Source organism: Malania oleifera, chromosome 6 (assembly GCF_029873635.1).
Source record: "Malania oleifera isolate guangnan ecotype guangnan chromosome 6, ASM2987363v1, whole genome shotgun sequence".
Lineage (NCBI taxonomy): Eukaryota > Viridiplantae > Streptophyta > Magnoliopsida > Santalales > Ximeniaceae > Malania > Malania oleifera.
Window position 1 is genome coordinate 14192505 of NC_080422.1, and position 20451 is coordinate 14212955.

General features: G+C 34.2%; 1 protein-coding gene across 2 annotated transcripts in view; it reads left to right on the plus strand.

Moving 5' to 3' along the window:
- The window catches only part of LOC131157755 (protein disulfide isomerase-like 1-6), a 42521-nt gene extending 22070 nt beyond the window's left edge, over positions 1-20451 (plus strand). The window contains exons 3-12 of one of the 2 annotated variants that reach the window (XM_058112113.1): positions 12517-12682; positions 12920-13038; positions 15101-15181; positions 15282-15371; positions 15486-15557; positions 15644-15712; positions 17784-17864; positions 18359-18493; positions 19903-19956; positions 20049-20451. In XM_058112113.1, the coding sequence (XP_057968096.1) occupies positions 12517-12682; positions 12920-13038; positions 15101-15181; positions 15282-15371; positions 15486-15557; positions 15644-15712; positions 17784-17864; positions 18359-18493; positions 19903-19956; positions 20049-20144 (963 nt within the window). In that variant the 3' untranslated portion in view covers positions 20145-20451. Of the gene's footprint in view, positions 1-12516; positions 12683-12919; positions 13039-15100; positions 15182-15281; positions 15372-15485; positions 15558-15643; positions 15713-17783; positions 17865-18358; positions 18494-18779; positions 18853-19902; positions 19957-20048 lie in introns of those variants that run through there. The other variant, XM_058112114.1, reaches the window with a different exon arrangement.

Below are 20451 nucleotides of genomic sequence, written 5' to 3' on the forward strand. Positions count from 1 at the left end.
AAGATTACTGTTCTCACGCCACACATTATACCAGAAGAAAACATTGGCCCTACTTTCCACTTGATATGTCACAAATTGGAAAAATTCATCCCAATCTTTCCTGATGAATTTTCAAACTCCCCCTCCATAGGGTCCCCTTCTATTGTGCGTTTTCCAACCATTATGCTCATGCCCGTATTTAGAAACAATAATACCCCACTAAAAGTGGTCTTTCTCCTTCAGGAACCTCCATAACCACTTCCCATGGAGGGCTTTATTGAAAGTGAAGAGGGATTTCAACCCCAAACCTACCGAACAAATGGCTTCTTTAACCACTCATCTAACAAGGAGATATTTAAACTCCTCCCCTAAGCTTACCCCGAAAAATACTCTGAATTCTTTTCAATCTCCTTGTGACTGAGGGTGGTAAGGGTAGGAGGGACATGTAATAAACTAGAAGATTTGTCAAAGTGCTCTTCATAAGTATGTGTCTGCTTCCTTTTGATAGGAAATTTCTTTTTCATCCTACTAATCTCCTTTCAAACTTCTTGACAATAGGGTCCCAAACTCCTACTTGTCTTTGAATTTGGCTCCGAAGGGGAGACTGAGGTAATTATTGGGAAAGGATCCCATCTTACACTCCAGAAGACCAACAAGGAAGACCCCCCCCCCCCCCCCCGGCCTCTGGCTGTTCCAATTGGAATAAGCTCACTTTTGCCAAGGTTCACTTTCAGGCTTGAGACAGCCTCAAACTCTAGCAAAATGCATTGAAGGTTGAGGATAAGAAGGGGGCCATCATTGCAAAAATTGTAGTATTGACTTGTTCTGAAATGTGCTTCCAATTGTAGAAGTGTCAAGTTGTATCAAGGATAAATCCAAGATCGTATTCCACAAGGACCACTAATTATCTAAGTATTTGTGAAAGTTTAGTGAAAATATGATGATGTAAAATGCTATGTAAAATTCTTTTTGGTTTTTGGTTTTTGGTTTTTTTTAATGTTTATGAAAATAGTAAACAAAAATGGGAAGTACTCTAGAAAATGCTAAAATGAGATTGAAATCTTACCAAGATTCAAAAATATAAATCCAATAACGCAGCCAAAACAAAGCAAATTTACTAAAGCAAATTATCAAACACTTGGGTTACGGGTCCAACTTCCATTGCTTCCACCATTTACTAGTTTCCTGGACATTACTCCTCTTCTTGTTAATCCAATCAAGGCATTAATAAGATGAAATACGCAAACCTAAGCTCAAGTAAACTTGCCAAGTCCCAACGGAATAACTACCCTCACTAAGCATCAACCGAAATTCATGTAATACTTAATTGATGAAAATCCTAGATTAAATCAAGGTTTTGCTGTGCCTAATGTCAACAACAAAACAAGAAATAAGAGCAAGAGATTTATCAACGATCGTCTTCAATTTTTGGTTTTAGCCAAATAAAAGCATAACAACAACATCAAAGAAAGTCTAATAAATCATGGAAAGCAACATAAATTGAACTGCAACCCAAGTTGTAAAACTTAGCCAAACATGTTTGCAATCCGAAATTTTTGGAACAAATTCAATCAACAATAAATCATTCAAAATAAGAAAAATAAAAGACAATAAAAATAAAGGAACAAGGATAAAGGAAGAGAGGAGGAGAAGAAGAGAGGAAGGAGAAGAAAAGTGGGAAAATCCCAGCTTGGCCGCAGCAAGCTGCTGCCCTTTGGTGCTGCGCACAGCCTCTTGGCCAAACCACACACAAGCTGCTGCTGTCCCTATCTATTGTGCATGGCTGCTCCCTTGCTTCTCTAAATAAAACCCTATTTTACATCCTCCTAGATGTTGGCTGCAGCCCACTCTTTGTTCTCCCCAAGCTGCCCTCCTTTTGCATGCCAATGGCATGGCCCATGCAATCAATTTGGGCTTTCATGTGCTGCTATCTCTCCTCCCACTCAATGCTGCGCATGGCCTCTTCTTCCTTCACCTTAAATTCAAACCCTATACTGCCCTTGGCTGCCAACCTGCTGCCCTATTAACTCAGCCCCTTTTCTTTATGCTGTGTGCAGCCTATTTGGCCTTCCATTTTGCATGGGCCATGCAGCCCTTTTTATTTCAAATTCAGCATGGATAAATTCCATGCTCTCCTGTGCACGGCCCACTTTTTATTCCCTTTTGTTTCTCCTTTAATTCCAGAAAATACCCTGCAATAATCAAACACAAGTGCTCGTAAGTTTACGGGCAAAATTAAAATAAAAATCCTAATGTTATAAATTGAGCTTCATTTAAAATAATATGCATAACTTAGGCATTTAATCCAATTTGTAATAACCAATAAACACATTTAAGCACCTAATTATGCAATATTTGACACTTAATCAAGTATCATTTGCGAAAAGGAGATGAGAAACTTCTATAAACCTTCCATTTCTGCCCACCTTGAGATCCATAAAGATTGCTCCTTTAGTAGCTTTCATCAGCATGAGGCTAAGCACCTCCATAACCAAAATGATTAGAACAGGGGGCAAGGGATCTCCTTGACTCAAGCCTCTTGAGGAGCGAAAGAAATTAGAAGGGCAGCCATTAATGGGCACTGACTAGCTTGAGGTTTTGATGCGTTGAGCAATGCAACTACACCAGAGCTCCCCAAGCCCATTTTCTTGAGGAGATAAAGAAGGAAGTGGTAGTTCACATGTTCAAATGCTTTCTCCATATCCAGTTTGCACGATAGACCCCTTTTTCCCTCCTTCAAATAGGCATCCACCACCTCATTAGCAATAAGGGCAGCATCCATAATCTGTCTTCCAGCCACAAAAGCATGCTGATACTGAGCAATGACTTCCAGTATTGCTTTTTTGAACCTTACTCTTTTATTTTATTCAGAAGGACTTTAATTGTGAAGAGAGAGTAGCACAATAATAAAGTATGTTAAACCACCTATTTTTTAAAACTTGCATAATGGGTTGGAAGCTATGCCCCTTGAAAAAATCTGTGTTGTTCCTTCCCTTCCTGAAGGTCCCAAAAATGACAGGAGGAGGTAAGAATCTAATATTTTTTTTGCTTGCCTCCCATAAAGCCCTTGCCAAGTGAAAAGTTCATCTGTCATTGAGTCGGAAGACACTCAACAAATGCCCATCATTGCATTAGTTGTCTCGCACAAACATCTGGCTACTCAGCAGTGAAAAAGCATATGATATATTGACTACATCCTTTTTTTTTTTTTTTTTGCACAAAAAAACATTGGTTTAGTAGATTCTTCAGCTTTCTTTGCATGTTGTTGAGAGTCAAAATGTGCTCTTAAGTGGCTTCTCAAGAGACATGCTGCCTTCAAGGGAGAGCTTTGATTTTTGAAATCAATTTCCAAGAGAAACTATAATGCCTTAACTTCATTTGCCTTGATTTGATTCTATGATGGCTGATCCAATAAAGTCATCTCCCACAAACATCTGACTCATTGATCCAGTAAAGTGTAAATTGGTGGTGTTGAAAATTGAAAATTATATTTTAAAATTTTAAGCAGGCTTTCTTTTGTAGAAATAGAACTGTTTCTGGAAGATTGGGAATAGAAGTACCTGCATCTATACAACTTTTATGTATACATATAGATGGCTTTGCCAACTAACGCAAAGCAATGAACTCCATTCCTTTTAACATGGTGATGCCTATGGGATGGGTAGGTCATTATTTCTTAAATTGAGTGTTGTACTTGTGTGATTCAACTTATTCAAGGGCCATGCATGGATATTATAGCCTGTCTTGTGGTTTGATATTCACCATTTTTTGTTAAATCTAAAGCTGGAGTTAGGGCTGTGCACATATTGGTTGAACTGATAAAATTGATCAAACTGAACCATTTCAGTCTGAACGGTTCAGTTTCATACCTGAAACGGTTTGGTTCAGTTCAAAATGTTAAAACCAAAACATATTTGGTTCAGTGTCGATTTTGCAAATCCAAAAACCGTTTGAATCGAACACCAAAATACACACATAAAAGCAACATGATCTGGGATTGAGTGGTCAGCAATTCCTTAAGGCTCAAACTCCGAAAATATCTTCTTGTTCATTGTTTCTCTTCTCTAACCTCTCATCCTACTTGCCTTAACCCCCCTATGCCTCCTTAGGGTTTACAATCTCGTTGCCACTTCTCATTTGCTCTATAGCAGTGTTATCGATTCCATATGGCTGATTTTACTCAGGTCTCAAATCTTACAAGGGCTCTCTCCTCTCAGATCATAAATTTTGGCTCTCAAGTTTGGGATCTTGGCCCTAGTATTGGACAGAGAAGATGTTCTTTGAGACAAGAATCTGAATTTGGGAAAAAGCTTTGGGCATATTTGGTATTGTCGTCGTTTTTTATTTTTTGTTTTTGTTTCTGCAAATTGAAGAAACAGATTATAAAAATGCGTTTGTTTATTTTGTCAGTTTTCTGTTTATGTTGGCAGTTTTTAGCTTTTTGCGAAAAAGCGGAAAATGGGATTTTATGGTTTTCAGTTGTTTTGACAATTATTGCCATAAATTTTAATATCTAGAAATAGTTCTTTTAGATTAAATCATTCATTTTATGCACTTAATTACAATTAAAATAAAATGATCATATGAATTTAAATTTATTACAAAATATTTTTATTATTTTTCGGTTTTCGTGTCCAATAAATTTTTATTGTAAACTGTAAATTTTGTTTTGAGAGTTTAACAATTAAGTTAAATGATTATAATAATTTTTTTTTATTATATTGTTTTTTAATGTGTATTTTTTTTTGGAATTTTATTATTTTAATCATATTTCTATAATATTATGTGACTTAAAGAAGAAAATGTGCATTTTTAATTAAGTTTTTAATTAGTTTTAGTTTTATAAATATTAAGCGAACAAGTTTGCTGGTTTCTCGTTTTTAGTTTTAGTTTTTGTAATTTTTGACAGTAATACCAAATGACCCCTTTGTTGTGCTGCCATCATGAAGGGTGGTATTGGGAAATCAAGAGGTTTGATTTATGAGTTCATGTTTTCTTTTCTTAATCTCAATCATTGTGAGACGATCTCAAAAATCTTATTTTTTGTAATTTGATTCATTGGGTCTTTTTCTTAACCCCACTATCTAGAATAAGGATGGCTTAAGCTGTTGAAGTTGGGTTTTCCTGGAAATCTCTAGCTATGCTCCACCAAATTAAGAGGATGTTTCTTGAGTGACAATTGCTTGTGTGATCTGCAAGAAAAAAATCTTTAGATATGCAATAGGGCTAATATTTTAATTGAGGAGATTGTGGAGGTTCCAGATGAGGGGATTTAGATTATAATGATTGGTTCGGTTTGGTTTTCATGGAGCTCAACTGAAAAGTTTGGTTCGGTTAAGGGAAAATTTCAGTTCGGTTTGGTTCTGTTCTTGGCTAAACTGAAAAGGTTCAGTTCCCTTAAATTTTGGGCCGAACTGACCGAACCAACCAATTGCAGAGTCCTAGCTGGAATGAACGTAGTTGGTTCATAAAATTTTTGGAGACTAGTATTTGTTCATTGTTGTCCTATTCATGGTTCGAAATCGCGGTCGCGGGTAACGTCGCGAAACGGTCGCGGGTGTCGCGGGTCGCGGGAGACGCGGGTGTTACGTAACGGGAAGCGGGCGTAACGGTCGTGAATTTTTTTCACACATGCACAACCATGCCAAAATTAAAAAATAAGCATGAAATCCATTAATACATGATTTTTAATGAATTTTGCAGGCTTTCATTCACCCTACAAATGCTTTTTAATAGGCATTATGATTTTTATATTAATTTTAGTGCGCTGTTTACAAAAAAAAAGCATATTTTTTTATAGTTTACATTAGTTTAATGAGTAAAAAGATGTAGAAATGTAAGAATCAATTAATTAAAGTCATAAAGTTACTAAAAATGAATCAATACTCAATAGACTTAATACTCAATAAGTCAATATACACATTACAGTGATTACACATACATGAATTTAAAAAGTGATTAATATCAAATATCAATAAATAGTTGAAAATACATGAATACAATATTACAAATTTATAACATAACACATGTCACCACCAAAAAGAATGACGTGGAGGGTCTTCATAATTTGCATCTGTATCTTGAGATTGGGATGGGAAATTATCTCCCCATCCTTGTGGAAATACATAGTTAAATGAACCCAAGTTTGCGTCATTTTGTTGTTGCTCTTGAAAATGTACTGGTGATGAAAATTCTCCTGAATAATGTCTATAAGTTGGGGCAGGGGCTGGCTCTGGGTAGTGTGTAGAAGAAGACTCACTAGATCCTGAGATTCCTGATCCACTGGGATAAAAATGTGAGTCACGAGATGCATAATGTGGATATGCTGGATGAGATCCATATGATTGTGATGATAAACCATCTAAACCAAAGTCGCCAAAACTACGAACCACACCATATGAATCTTCAGTAGAATCGCTAGGGTCACCACGAGCACTCCTTCTCCTGGGTTGTGAAGATTGGTGCCCTGGAGGAATACCCTAGTCATAATTTTCAGGTATGTCATGTAGTCCATAAGGATCAGAAGGATATATATCCCTTCCAAATGATGTCCCTGTATCATATCCATAATTATATTCTACACCGCCGCCTCCACCACCACCACTGCCACCCCCCCCAACCCCAGCTCCAGCACCACTATTACCATCATCATCACTTGGTGGGCTCAAACCAAGATTGTCATCACTTTGTGTGCGTTCAGGACTTGAACTTGAATCATCATGCGCGTTTATTGGTGGTTGATCACCTCCTTCTGTAGTATCACCAACCTCTTCATTTAACCAATTTGAATTGTCCTGACCGTCGAGTAGTGGTGTCTCTCTCTCCTCTAACCATTGACTTAAAGGATCATCTTCTTCGAAAATGTAGTCCAAATTGATAGGATTGAAACCCTCTTCAATTTCTCGTTGGCTTCTTCTCATTGTACGTCTTAACTTTAACCTCATGTTGTAATGTACGAAAACAAGTTTTTGTAGTCTCATGTACTTTAATCTATTTCTTGTTTTCGTATGGATGAGGCTAAAGGTGCTCCAATTACGCTCACAGTTCGAAGCTGATGTGGTCTGGTTAAGAACTCTAATTGCTATTCTTTGGAGCTCAGGAGCACACAAGCCATAATGAATCCACCATTCAGCTGCATGAATAATTAAAAAGAGTTTTATGTTAGTATAGCGTATTTCAAAAGTCAAATTTGAACACAAAGAGAGAAAATAGAGTAATTCTCTATTATTTAGCTATATAGCCATATTTACCAGGATTTGTTTGTTTTACTGCCCTTTGAGCCAACGGGGTTCCAAAAGTCTCCTGCCTATCTCGATATAGCAACAACTAAAAAAGGATGATTGTGAAATATAATTAATTAATTAGATATATTAATAATTATTCTTAAAAGTATTATTAAATACTAGAACAATTCATTATTCAATTTAATGGAACTAATACTTACTTGATTAATAGCCCGAATTTGAGTATCTATATCGGGTACCAACTTGGTTATCACTTTTTTAACTCCATCCATGACTTCTCTAGCAACTTCAGGAGAGGGTGGGGCACCATAAAGAAATTGTGGGTTCAAAAAATACCCTACAATTAAATTTAGAAACATATTAATCAATAGTTTTCTAATGCAACTATGCATAATTTAAAAGTTAAAATAATAAGAAATTGTATTTGATTTACACTTACCAGCAGCGTGCAAATCTTGGTGCAACTGAAAACTCCACCGGTTGTCAATAATTTTCCAATAGTCTTTGTAAAACCGGCAATCTTTTTGAATGGCCAACTTCGCCTTATCAATTGCCTCGTATATGAAGCCCATAGTTGGTTTTTCATCACTATCAACCAATTTAAGAACTTTCACTAAGGGTTCTTGCACTTTAATTATATCAGAGGCCTTTTGCCAAAACTCTTTGCCTAAGATAATTTTCTTTGAATCATATGCTGGGCCTGATTTTGCCATTCCAAACCTTGAGTTTTTCCAAGCATCAGATGTAAACATTTCCCTTAGTGCTTGTTTATGCCTGACAATAGTCTCCAAAGCAATAAAATTTGTGGCAAATCGAGTGATGGCAGGGCGAAGTAACTCTCTATTATTTGTGAATTTCTTCATGAAATTCACTGTCCATGTGTGGTTGTAAATAAATGAGGTTATTGTTCTTGCATCTTCTAAGACCTTCTTCACGTTACTTTTCTTACCAATATCTTCAAGAATAAGGTCTATGCAATGAGCTGCACATGCTGTCCAATAGAGATTGGGCCTCTTCTGCATTAATAATTTTCCTCCTGCCTTCATTGCAGCTTCATTATTAGTCACTACTTTGACAACATTCTTGTCTCCAATTTCTTCAACCACCTCATCCATTAATCTGAAATGAAATTATAAATTCAATAATTACTACTATTTAATTAAAAACATGCAAGTCCATAATACTATTTGCATATACAATTAAAATTAGAAAATTACCTGAAATAATATTCAGCTGTTCTGCTTGGCACATCAGAGGCATCAACTGATTTATGAAACACGGTGCCTCTATCGCAATAAACTAAAAAATTTATAATGTGTTTTCTAGTTGGTCCTGACCAACCATCACACATAAGTGTTACACCTCTTTCTTTCCATATTCCAGCAAAAGAAGCTCTATAATTTTTCATTTCTTGATACTCTTGCTCCAAATAAATTTCAGATATCTCATAGGGTGATGGACCCTTCACCCCCTTTCCAACCTCTGCAGCAATATCAAGCATAGGCTGCATAAATGGAGAGTCAGCTACATTCGCTGGAATCCGATTATAAATTAGGAATTTTCCAACCGCTTTTCCTAATTTACTTCTTAAACCTTTCAGTAACTTTGTGTTGAGTTTTGGTTGTTTCGCACTCTTGCTTCTTTCTAAAATAGGATCCATTGCCTTTAGTCTAGCTTCAGGGGCATCAGGATTGATCCATTGTCGTCCACTACTTCCAGCTTCTCGACCACTATAAGATCGAGCTCCTGCTCTATTGAAACCACTGGTAGCACCACTGCCAGAGCCACCTCCCTCTTCATAAATATTACCCCTTCCAGTTGTTCTTGCTTGAAATCTTTGTCTCTCTTCCCATTGTTGTTGTGATCGCATGCTTTCTTGTCAAGCAAATCTCATACTTTCTTCTTCCAAGTCTTCTTCATCGCTCAAATTCTCAAAATCTCCTCTAATTTGGGCTTCTGCTTCTTCTTGCCTTTTTTGTTTATCTCTTTTCTTCTCAGCATACTGTTGTAGATGTTTCATCATTTGTTCTCTTACTTGTGTGGTCACATTTGAGCATCCAGCTACTTGACCCTTTTTATGTGCCAAGTGTTGTTTCAAGCGTGTAATGCCCCCTTTGATTATCTTCCCACATAACTTACACATAATAACATGTCTATTACCGTCTACCGCAGTACCAAAATGCCATCCAATATCTTCACTAGGTAAGTTTTCATTTCCTCTATCACGTGACATATTGATAGACTTAATTTGATGATCTCTACACAAAATATAAAGAAAATACAAAGTTACAACCTTCCTACAATGACAGGAATAATATAATTAGTAATTTAGTAAATATTAAATAATAAGTACTAAATAGTCCTAATTTTAAATACTTATTACTTAAAAATAAGTATAATATTTGATTAAAAATAATAAGTAATGTTTATTATTTTTATATATAAATAAACAAAATTATAAAATATTAGATATTTTATTACAAAAAAAATATATTCCTTTATCTTTAAAAAGATATTTTCATTATTTTTTATAGCTTGATTTTATTTTCATTTATAACTATAAGAAATTAACAGGTGAAAAAGATTTTTGCTCTACTTTCATATACATCATAGCATCACAAATAGAGATCCATACATTACAAATTGACTATTTAATTTTTTAAACATTTTCTCAGTATATGGATTAAAATATTAGATATTTTATTACAAAAAAATATATTCCTTTTTCTTTAAAAAGGTATTTTCATTATTTTTTTAACTTGATTTTATTTTTATTTATAACTATAAGAAATTAACATTGTAATTTTAAAGGTGGAAAAAACTTGCTCTACTTTTATATACATCACAGCATCACTAATAGAGATCCATACAGTATAAATTTTCTATTTAATTTTTTAAGCATTTTCTCAATTTATGGATTAAAATAAAATTTTTCTACAAATTCCAGTAGTAAACTAGTAATTAGCAAAAATCTGAATTATTAATATATTAACTATTAGGTTAAAATGTTTTTTATTAAGTTATCAATTTTTACTTTATTTGATAACTGAAAAACAAAAAATAGATCATGTAACGATTTATTTTACCTAATTTTAAATTTAACGTCAAAATGATATTTTAAAACTTAAAAAATATTTATAAATAGGAAATATGTGATAAAACTAAATTTTCCTAATTACCTTTCAAAAAATATAAGACAATTAAAATATTTATAAATTAAGAAAATTTTATTTTACATAATTATTACTATTTTTTGATTTTTACTCTATTAAATTACTCTTTTTTTAATTCAATTTAACAAACATAATTTACAACAAATTATAATTAAAAAAAAAACATAATAAAAAGTTTAAGATGTGGGAGATTTCTAATCTTTGAAAAGAAAAAAAAAACAAGAGCTGCATCTATAGGCAAGGCATAAGACTAGAAAAGAGTATTTTTTGTACTAATGTTGTATCTTGGAAGTCTGTAACCATAATACTATTAGTCTATTTCTAACGGTGTCAGCTTTCAAAAAATGTTAATGCGATACCATATAAATGAAATTGATATTGTATATGAATATAATAATTTACAACAAAAAAAATGCTGTTAGGGGAAATAATTATGCAAAATGTTGTTTTACTCACAAATATAAAATAGCATAGAAATAGAACATGAGAAATTGTCCACTCCATATTTTTGGAATGCCATGTCATAGTCATTTATTTTAAAATAATATATATTTTATATGCAATGAAACCAAAAGGAAAGAAAGAATACGTAAAGAATGAATAAAAGTATGTTAATCAAAACAGAATATGACATGCTTAAATTGTTTAGGAACCAATTTGCATATTAAATGAATCTGAAATTTTAAAGCTTTTTACTCTATTAAATTACTCTTTTTTTTTTTAATTCAATTTAACAAACATTACTTACAATAAATTATAATTAAAAAAAAAAACATAATAAAATATTTAAGATGTGGTTGTGGGTGTTGAGTGTTATTGAAATAAAGCTTATCTCATACGCGAGATGAGCAGAGGGCAGAGAGTCTGAGACTCTGAGTGAGACCGAGAGAGGGGAGGCGACTCGGAGGATGGAGGAGCCTCGAAGCCTCGAAGCTTCGTGCGACGACTGGTGGAGGGCTGGCTGGTGGCTGCGAGTGCGACGACGCCGACCTGGTAGAGGGCTGGCTGGTGGCGGCGAGTGCGACGACTGGCGGTGGCGGATGAAGCTGCCTTCGGCCACTCAAGCTTCAAAGAACTTTGTTAGGTTCAGGATTCAGGAAACGAAGGCTGCGAAGATGAGTAACTCAGGCTTCGAAGGAGTGAAGGCGTGAAGCCTTCTTATAGCTTCAGCGGCTCGGCCAACAAAACTGCAAGTAAGTATTTTTGTTCTTTGAATGTTAGATTTAGGTAGATTGAATGGTAGATGGGTGCTTGGGACTCGGGAAAGGGGGAAAGGAACGCTGCGCAGCAGAAAGCAGATTCTGCAAGTTGTCGGTATGTAACGGTCCGTAACGGACTGTTACGGAGTGTAACGTAGGGGTAACGGCTGTTACGGACCGTTACGGAGATGTAACGGCTGTGAATTTTTTCCGAACCGCATTATCGGCCCGGATCGGTTTCGGAGCCCTTGATTTACGTTACGTATCGGCCGTTACGTTACGTAACGGCCGTTATTTAAAACCATGGTCCTATTGCCTGTTTTGTTTGTTTCTTGTCCATTACTTTTAACAATTTGTATCATAAAAATGAATATAGATGACTAGAGTGGAGAGAGCTAGATTTTTTGTTACATCTTTTGAAAACAGTGGACACAAATGTATCTGTATGCAAAATCACTTGGAAAGTGAATATTGTGTTGAGCTGTGGGCACACAGATCTTTTAGCTCTGGTCTCTCTCTCTCTCTCTCTCTCTCTCTCTCTCTCTCTCTCTCTCGATTGTGTGTGTGCCTGTGACTCTGAATACAGATTAAAGTGGGGAACGCTAGAATTTTTGGTACATATTTTAAATACATTGAAACACAAGTGTCTGTGTGCCAATCACTTGGAAAGTGTATATTGTATTGATCTGTGGGCACACAGATCTTTTAGCTCTGATCTCTCTCTCTCTCTCTCTCTCGTGTGTGCTTGTGACTCTGTGTGCATGTATGTGGTGTTCTTGTATTTCCCTTCTTGTTTGTCTGTTGGATTCTCATCAGTGGACCGTGACAAATCAAGATTGGTCTATAAATCAGATTTCTTTGTGCTTCAATTTTGCTGATCCTCTACTTGATATGCTTAAAAGATATGCAACTTCCTTCCAGGGACCTGATTATAAGGAATTTGTAAAAGCGGCAACTTCTGACAATGAACTGCAGTTTGTTGAAGTGAGCAACACTGAGGTTGCCAAGGTTCTATTCCCAGAGATTAAAACTGTGAAGCATTTTGTTGGTCTTGTCAAAAGTGAACCAGAAAGACACACTGCATATGGTAGGTTGGTTTTTTGTTGACAATGTATGCATTACTGCTGTTATGAATTATCATTCAATGTGTTGTTGATCCCAATTGTTCCATTACTGTTATTATCAACGTGGGGTCAGTCATCTGACCTCTTTCCCCCCTAAAGGAACAGAGACTTGTATGCATCATGCTTGGTGGTTTCATCTTTGACTGCTATTTTTGTTAGTGTGTTACTCACATGAATTATGTATTTGTTTGGTTTTGCAGAAGGCACCTTTGAATTGTACGACATATTGCAGTTTTTGGACTATAACAAGTTTCCATTGGTCACTACATTGACGGAGCTGAATTCTGTCAGAGTTTACACCAGCTCTATCAAACTCCAGGTTGCTGTAAAAATATTATTATTTTTTCTTTTGTTTCTTCGATTTTATAATTGTTCTGTATCCTTCAAGTTATATTAGCTACCTTTGTTTTTGATAACAGCAATCTGATTGAAATTAGTAGTTTTCATTATTTATTTCTTCAGCTTCTTTTTTCAATTGGTATATGAATTTTATAATGCATTGGTAGAAGGGAAGAGCATTAAATGGATGAGGGGCCTCCCACATACAACTTTGTCTACTCTGAAATCTCTTTAAAGATCAAGAACAGCATTAATACATATTTCAATTTCTGCCTTCCTGGGATGGTGTAAAACACCCAATCTGTTATGAATCTTTTGTTTCTGGTGAAGTGTTGCTGACCCTACATCTTTTAGAAGCCTAAAAATTATTTTTTAGTTTCCATTTTTGCCAGGGTAAGAGTTGGCAACTAGCCACTTGTGTACTTATCTTCATATTGGTTAAGTTGTACAAACAGCCAATTTGAAGAAAAGCAGAAGAAAAAGGAGAACACAGGAATTCACATGGTTCAGCAGTGTGCTTACGCCCATGAAGCCCCTGCAAAATTATCTGCTATACTATTAGCCCCATATAAAAACCCAAATGCCCTTAGTGACACTATGCCTGGACTCAAAAATACTATACTGTACTCCCTGCTAGGTCTTTACTATAGGGAGCTTTCTCTATTTGAAAAACTAAAATTGCCATCTGTCTTTAACTAGCTGGTTCAAATGGTCTCTGGTTTGGATTTATATGCAGGATCTATTGGACACTACTAATGAAATTAGGGGAAAACTTGCTGACACTTTTGAATGAGGGAAGCCCATGGCTAGTTGACCAGGCATTTCTGATAATTATACCTGTCGGCAACTAAGTATACATTTCCCAGAATTCACCTCGAAAATAAAAAATATTTCCTCTTATTCTTCTATAAGGATATGCTAAATTTGCAATCCAATAAACAAACAAACAAATAAATAAAACACTGCCTGAGTTCTTTAACCTAAGTGAATGTCTTCCTGACACATTTTAAATTAACAGGTTTTGGAAGCCTTCTTTTGAAAAGCAATAGCTTGGGCAGTGAGCCTCTTTAAACAGAATTTTCAAACAAGGTGCTGTGTCATATGAATATTTTCCATCCTCTGAATAAGTGATCAGCTTGTGTTGTTCTGAATTATAATGTCGTATGGCCAGCAGTGACAACTTCACTACTTCAAAGATGCATCTAAATTTTTGTTCTTTGAAATAATAGTTTCACTCGTTAGCTAAAAGTTGGTGTCTTCCATTGGCTTGTCTACCATTCTTCTTGAGACTAAGATCTGTAGTGATGGTGAAGCTGAAGAGGGAAAAATCTTCTCTATGGTCTGGATGTATTTTGAACGTAATTCACAGAAGAGAATTGAAGGACCAATCATAAGAAGCTAAAAGTTGTGAAGTTACATTTTGCAGCCTTCTTCCCCAAATTTCATCAGTACGATTAACTTCTAGAAGACCTGCCAATTGACCTTACTGACCTGTCCTAAACCCATCTTAAACACAATTTTCCATTTTCTCATATTTTTGCTGTAACAAGTTGTCTTCTACCTACATTTTCCCCTTCATTTCAATGGCTTTGAAACATTTCTATAGGCAGAGCTATATTTTATGGGATTTTTGGAGTTCTTTTTATTATTACTTAGTTTTTGACTTTCATTACTTCCATGTTGGTTTACATGGAGTCTTTTGAACATAAGAAATGTATTGTTTTTCTTTTGCAAATTAGGCATAGGCTTGGTTGTTGCTGAATCAGAAAAACAAGAGCCTGATTCCTTGGTGAATTCACTTCTTTCAAGACAACTTTAAATGCCAATTTTTCTGATTGCTTTGTTATAGAACTACTCGGTGTCGGTTCTTTACTATTCTGCTTTATCTAGGGTGATTACTTATATCCTCCATTATATAATGTTTTATCTCATGTTTTTTCAATTCCTGAACCTGCTTAGTCTTGAATTTTCATATTGTTGCTTGTGTCAAGGCATGCTTATGCGGCAAATCTTTTAATGATCTGTCTTCAATTTTATCCTAGGTTCTAGTCTTTGCAGAGGCTAATGACTTCATGAAACTTCTTGAGCCTCTTCAAGATATTGCCAGAAAGTTCAGAACAAAGGTACTTGCTTAGTTGCTTGTTTATCTTGTGCAGCTAGTTGCTTGATTGCTCTTTTCTTTTTGGTTAGTTTTACTGTTTTAACGTTGTCTTCTGGCTGCAGATAATGTTTATATATGTGGACATTACAAATGACAACCTTGCAAAACCCTACTTAACTTTATTTGGGCTCGAAGAATCAGAAACGACAGTTGTTAGTTTCACAATGAGTGATTATTCTTGCTACAAATTTCAGTTGTTCTCTTATTATTATATTTTAAAAAATTTTCTAGGGCAATAAATTTATGTGAATCTTTGTGACTAATAGGTGACTGCTTTTGATAACAAGATCAGCTCAAAGTATTTGCTAGAGTTAGATCCGACACCAAGAAACATAGAAGTAACAATTTTGTTTCATCTGGTTTAATTTTTGAGTAAATATTTACCTTTGACAATTAAAATGATATTCTGAATTGGTTCTTGTAGGATTTCTGTTTGGGGCTTCTGCAAAATAGCCTGTCACCATATTTCAAATCACAGCCAGTACCTGATAATGTGAGTGTCACATTCCTTGGACCTTTTCAATCACTTAACCCAAGCTTGGGGAACCAGTTGAAAAATAGAAACCAAAATGATTAAGAAACAGATTTTATTGAAGAAACTTGCTGTTCCTATGGACCCTTGAAGGTGTTTTACAGACGTTTGTTCATGATCTGTACCTGGCTTTATTTGCTACATGCCTTTGTCCATAGAGGACAGGAGATGTATTTGTGTACACCTCATTACAGTGCAGCTGCATACACATCATATTTCTAGCAAATCCTTCTTGGATCTTTGTTGTTGTTGTCGTCGTCGTTTTTTTTTATTGTTTATTGTTTTTTGTGATTTTTGTTTTTTTTTTTCCGTTCTTTTATTAATAACAGAAGAAGATATCATTAATAGAAAGAGAATTTACTAGAGGGAGTTGAGAAATCTCCTGAGACTAAATGAGACTCTCCAAGACTAAACAAAAACATTAAAAACAAAGACTCTTTTGTCTCTTTCTTTTGGTGATCTAATATTTTCACCGCTGGAGTTTTATTTTTTACTTTTTTTTTTTTGGGGGGGGGGGGGGGGGGGGGGGAAGTTAGGTATTCGGTTGCGGGTGGTGGTGGTGGTGTTTGTTATTAATGTGCCGTGTTTCTGGTTGAAAAACATCTCTATTCCTTTGTGACATCTGTTCTCTTTATTTCTGGTTGAAACAACTCTATTCCTTCATTGCTACTGTTATGTATATTTCTGGTTGAAACCAAAAATATTGGTTATATAGAATAATCTCTCATAAGTCCTGTTATTTCATGAATGCATCATTTTTCTAGAAAGGAACTTTCCCTACTTTTTTTTTTTATAGTATATTTATTTAATGTTTAATCTAATATCATTGCTTTCCTATATTCCTATGCAAAAACTTAATTTGTTTACAATAATTCTGCTTTTTTATATTTACTTTGGTGCTTATTTTTTTCCGAAACACTTTTTCAATTTTTTTAGTATGTCTTTGTTTTTTACATTTCTTGCTTAATAGAGTGTCTTATGATGGGTTCACGTAATTGGTTACTAAGAGGTCGTTTGGTATCATTGTCAAAAATTAGAGAAACAAAAACTAGAAACAAAAATAAAAAACCAGAAACAAAAAAAATGAAAAATAGAAACCAGCAACCTGTTTGGTTAACATTTATAAAACTAATACAAATTAAAACCTTAATTAAAAAAATGCTCATTTTCATCTTTAAATCAAAATATTATAAAAATATAATTAAAATAATAAAATTACAAATAATAAACATTAAAAAAGTTACTATAATAAAGATAAAATTTATTATAATTATTTTACTTAATTGTTCTACTTTCGAATTTTACTTTACAATAAAAAATTTATTATTCATGACAATTGAAAAATAGGAAAAGTATTTTGTAATTGACTTTATTTTTATTTTTTAAAATTTATGTATATTTTTCTTTTCATTATATTTAAACTTATATGATCATTTAATTTTGATTTTAATTTAAAAATAAAATAAATAATTTAATCCAAAAACTATTTCTGGATATTAAAATTTCTAGCAACAAGTTGCCAAAATAACTGAAAACCATAAAATCTGGTTTTCAGTTTTTTGACAAACAACTGAAACCTAGTAATAGAAATAGAAAACTGACGATAGAAACAAATGCGTTTTTATAATCTGTTTTTTCACTGTGGAGAAGCAGAAAACAGGAAACAGCAACGATATACCAAAAAGGGCTTAAGTTTTCTTATTTAGGGATGGTTAGAAATCCTATGAAAATTGAATAAGCTTGCTGTGTTTTGTATAGCATTTGTAGTTTATAATTTGGTAGTGTAATGTTCACCATGGCCATCATGCAACTCAGACACCACAGTGAGCCCTTACATTAAAACAAGTGTTTAGGAAAACAGACTGACTTGTTTGAATTCTGTAGAAGCACAAGATGGGCTGGTTGAACTTGGTGGGAATTTAAGAACCTTTTATTTACTTAGTTGTTTTATTGTGAAGCGTGAACTAATGTTATTTTGAATGATTTCTTTTTTGTTTGCAATCTTAACATCTTTGGGTTGTGAATATTGCAGAAAGATGCACGCATCCAAACTATAGTAGGAAAGACATTTGATGACTTGGTTTTGAGCAATACCAAGAATGTCTTTTTAGAGGTTTGCATACTTTTACTCCTATGCTTACCTTTTACTCCACAAGTCTAGGCTCTTACATTATTATTTTTTTGAGTATAAAATAAAACCACAAAAAAAGAAGTGTATCCATGCTCTTTGATGAACCATCAGGATTATGTCAGCGAAATAACCTTGCTGATTAAATAGAAAATCAAGTGATGAAAATGAAGTTGTGAGGCATGCTTTGGCTTTGTAAAGCTGTAATCTGCTCTAATTTTTTCTCCTGGGTAAGCATGTTAATACGCTAAGAAACTGTTCCCAAGTATGAAATGAATTACCTGAAATTGTATAACCAGCATTTGTCCCTGATCTGGCACTACCTAAAAATTAATTTTGGAAAACTATAGAACTTATCACTACATGGTATAATTTATGCTGCAATGTTTCTTTTTTGTTTTTCCTATGATAACTTCCATAATGCCTCATGTCATACTATTGAGAACTTTTTGAAGTGATTATTATTGGTTTCAAAACAGGTTCATACACCATGGTGCGTTGGCTGTGAGACCACAAGCAAGAAAATAGAGAAGTTGGCCAAGCACTTCAAAGGATCAGAAAATCTACGTTTTGCCAGGATAGATGCTTCTGCTAATGAGCATCCATATCTCCAGGTACATATATTAAAAATTTTTAGAATAATGATTTTTTTGACAATGAAGTTGAATAGGGAGGTTATTCAAAGTGCTATTTAAGGCAACAGGAATGGCTTAAATGGCTGAGTTATAGCTAATGTCTTCTTATCTTGAGACTGGAACTGTCATACCTTATGTTGTCTTATCTGACAAAACATGCAACTTACTATTTTAATTTGTAGTATCACCTCCTTTTCTATTCAATTTGGGTTGGTTGTTTACTTGTTTCAAACAATTGATGAAATACTGAAACACGTTCTGCCAGGTCATATAAAAATCATGCCATGTCCTCGAGTTCATTAGGTTTGGACTGAGTCATTGAACCCTGTTAATTTTGTGAGTAGCTGACCAATCATCCCAAATTTGTCATGTACTGCATCATTTAGTTAAATATTTTATGCTGATGTGTTTGTTAGTGCATGCTACGCAAAAGTAATCTGACCTTAGACAAGCAAATTTCTACGAAAAATAAAAATGGTGCAAGGACAATTTTTGGAGAGAGGGGAAGGGGCAAAAATTTATAAGATTAAATAAAAATGGTTTTGAATAGTTGTAATGTGTAGTGTGACATAATAGTAATAGGTGTAGCGAAAAAAAAAAACGCAAGTAACAGGTGTAACCACCATAAAGCTTTTAGAGGCTTGCACAACCTTCTCTGTGTTAGTAAAAGTTTTCATATTTTAAGCCCCTAGCTTTTCCTAGTAATAATTGTAATATATTATCAATCCTTCAGTTCAACCTACTAACATCGTTTAGTAAGCATTGAGGACAGTAAATTTATGTTGGTTTAAGATGTTATAAACAGGAAAATTATATTTCTTTATGAGCAGAAACGTAAGCAAATCATTGACTAATCATATAAATAAGTTGATAAGTGCGTAGCTCTACCTAGTAAGATTTGTAGCATATTATGAATCCTTAGTTCAAACTACTAATATCGTTTAGCAAGGATAATAATTTTATACTGGTTCTAAAATGTTGTGGACTGGGAAAATTATATTTCCTTATGTCCTTAAATGTAAAGAAATCATTGATTCATCATATGAATAATTTGACAAGTAGATCACAGAATATGATAATTATGAAATAAATAAATTAATGACATAGAAATACATGCAGGCACATATATTTGATCCATAGGAGCTTTGGAGGCCTATTAAATATATTATGCTTGTAAGATAATATACGCTATCAATCTGTTAGGCACAAAAAAAAGGAAATAATAAAAGATAGCGATGCCAAGTAATGGATCTTTTACTGTGAAATTTTACTCTATAACGATATCAAGATCCTGAAAATCCATTATGTATCAGTCTTATGTGACAGTTATAGAGTTAAGAAAATAATGGGCGACAAAAGAAGTATGCTTAGGAGTTATGGTTTTGCAGGTTTCTGATTATCCAACTCTTCTATTTTACGCAGCAGGCAATAAATCCAATCCGGTAACTATTTCATGATATTACAATTTTCACTTGTTCAATTTCGTTTTGACTTATTTAGCCTTCTTACGGCTTGGACGCATTTTCCTGTGCAGATCAAGCTTTCTGCAAAATCCAGTTTGAAGGAATTAGCAGCATTCATCAACAAAAATTTGAGTGCCCGAGATGAAGTTACCAAAGATGAATTATAGAATTAGTGACAAAAACTGGTCTGATTTATCAACCAGAAAAACAGGTTAAAAAGATAAAATAAGAAGAAATGAGAGCCAAGTCTATTCATATTAGTAACCTAGTGTTGTTGGGTGCTTTTAATATTCTCAAGGTTGCTTGTGGAGTTAATCTAATGGAAAGCATCCACCTTCCATAAAAACAAATGCTGCAAAGCTCAAACGATGCCTATAGTGTACCCTATGGCAAGAAAATTTTGACTATTCTGATATAATTTTTTATATATTGATGGCTGTCAAAAGGATTTTCAGCAGCTTGCAGAGTGAAAAA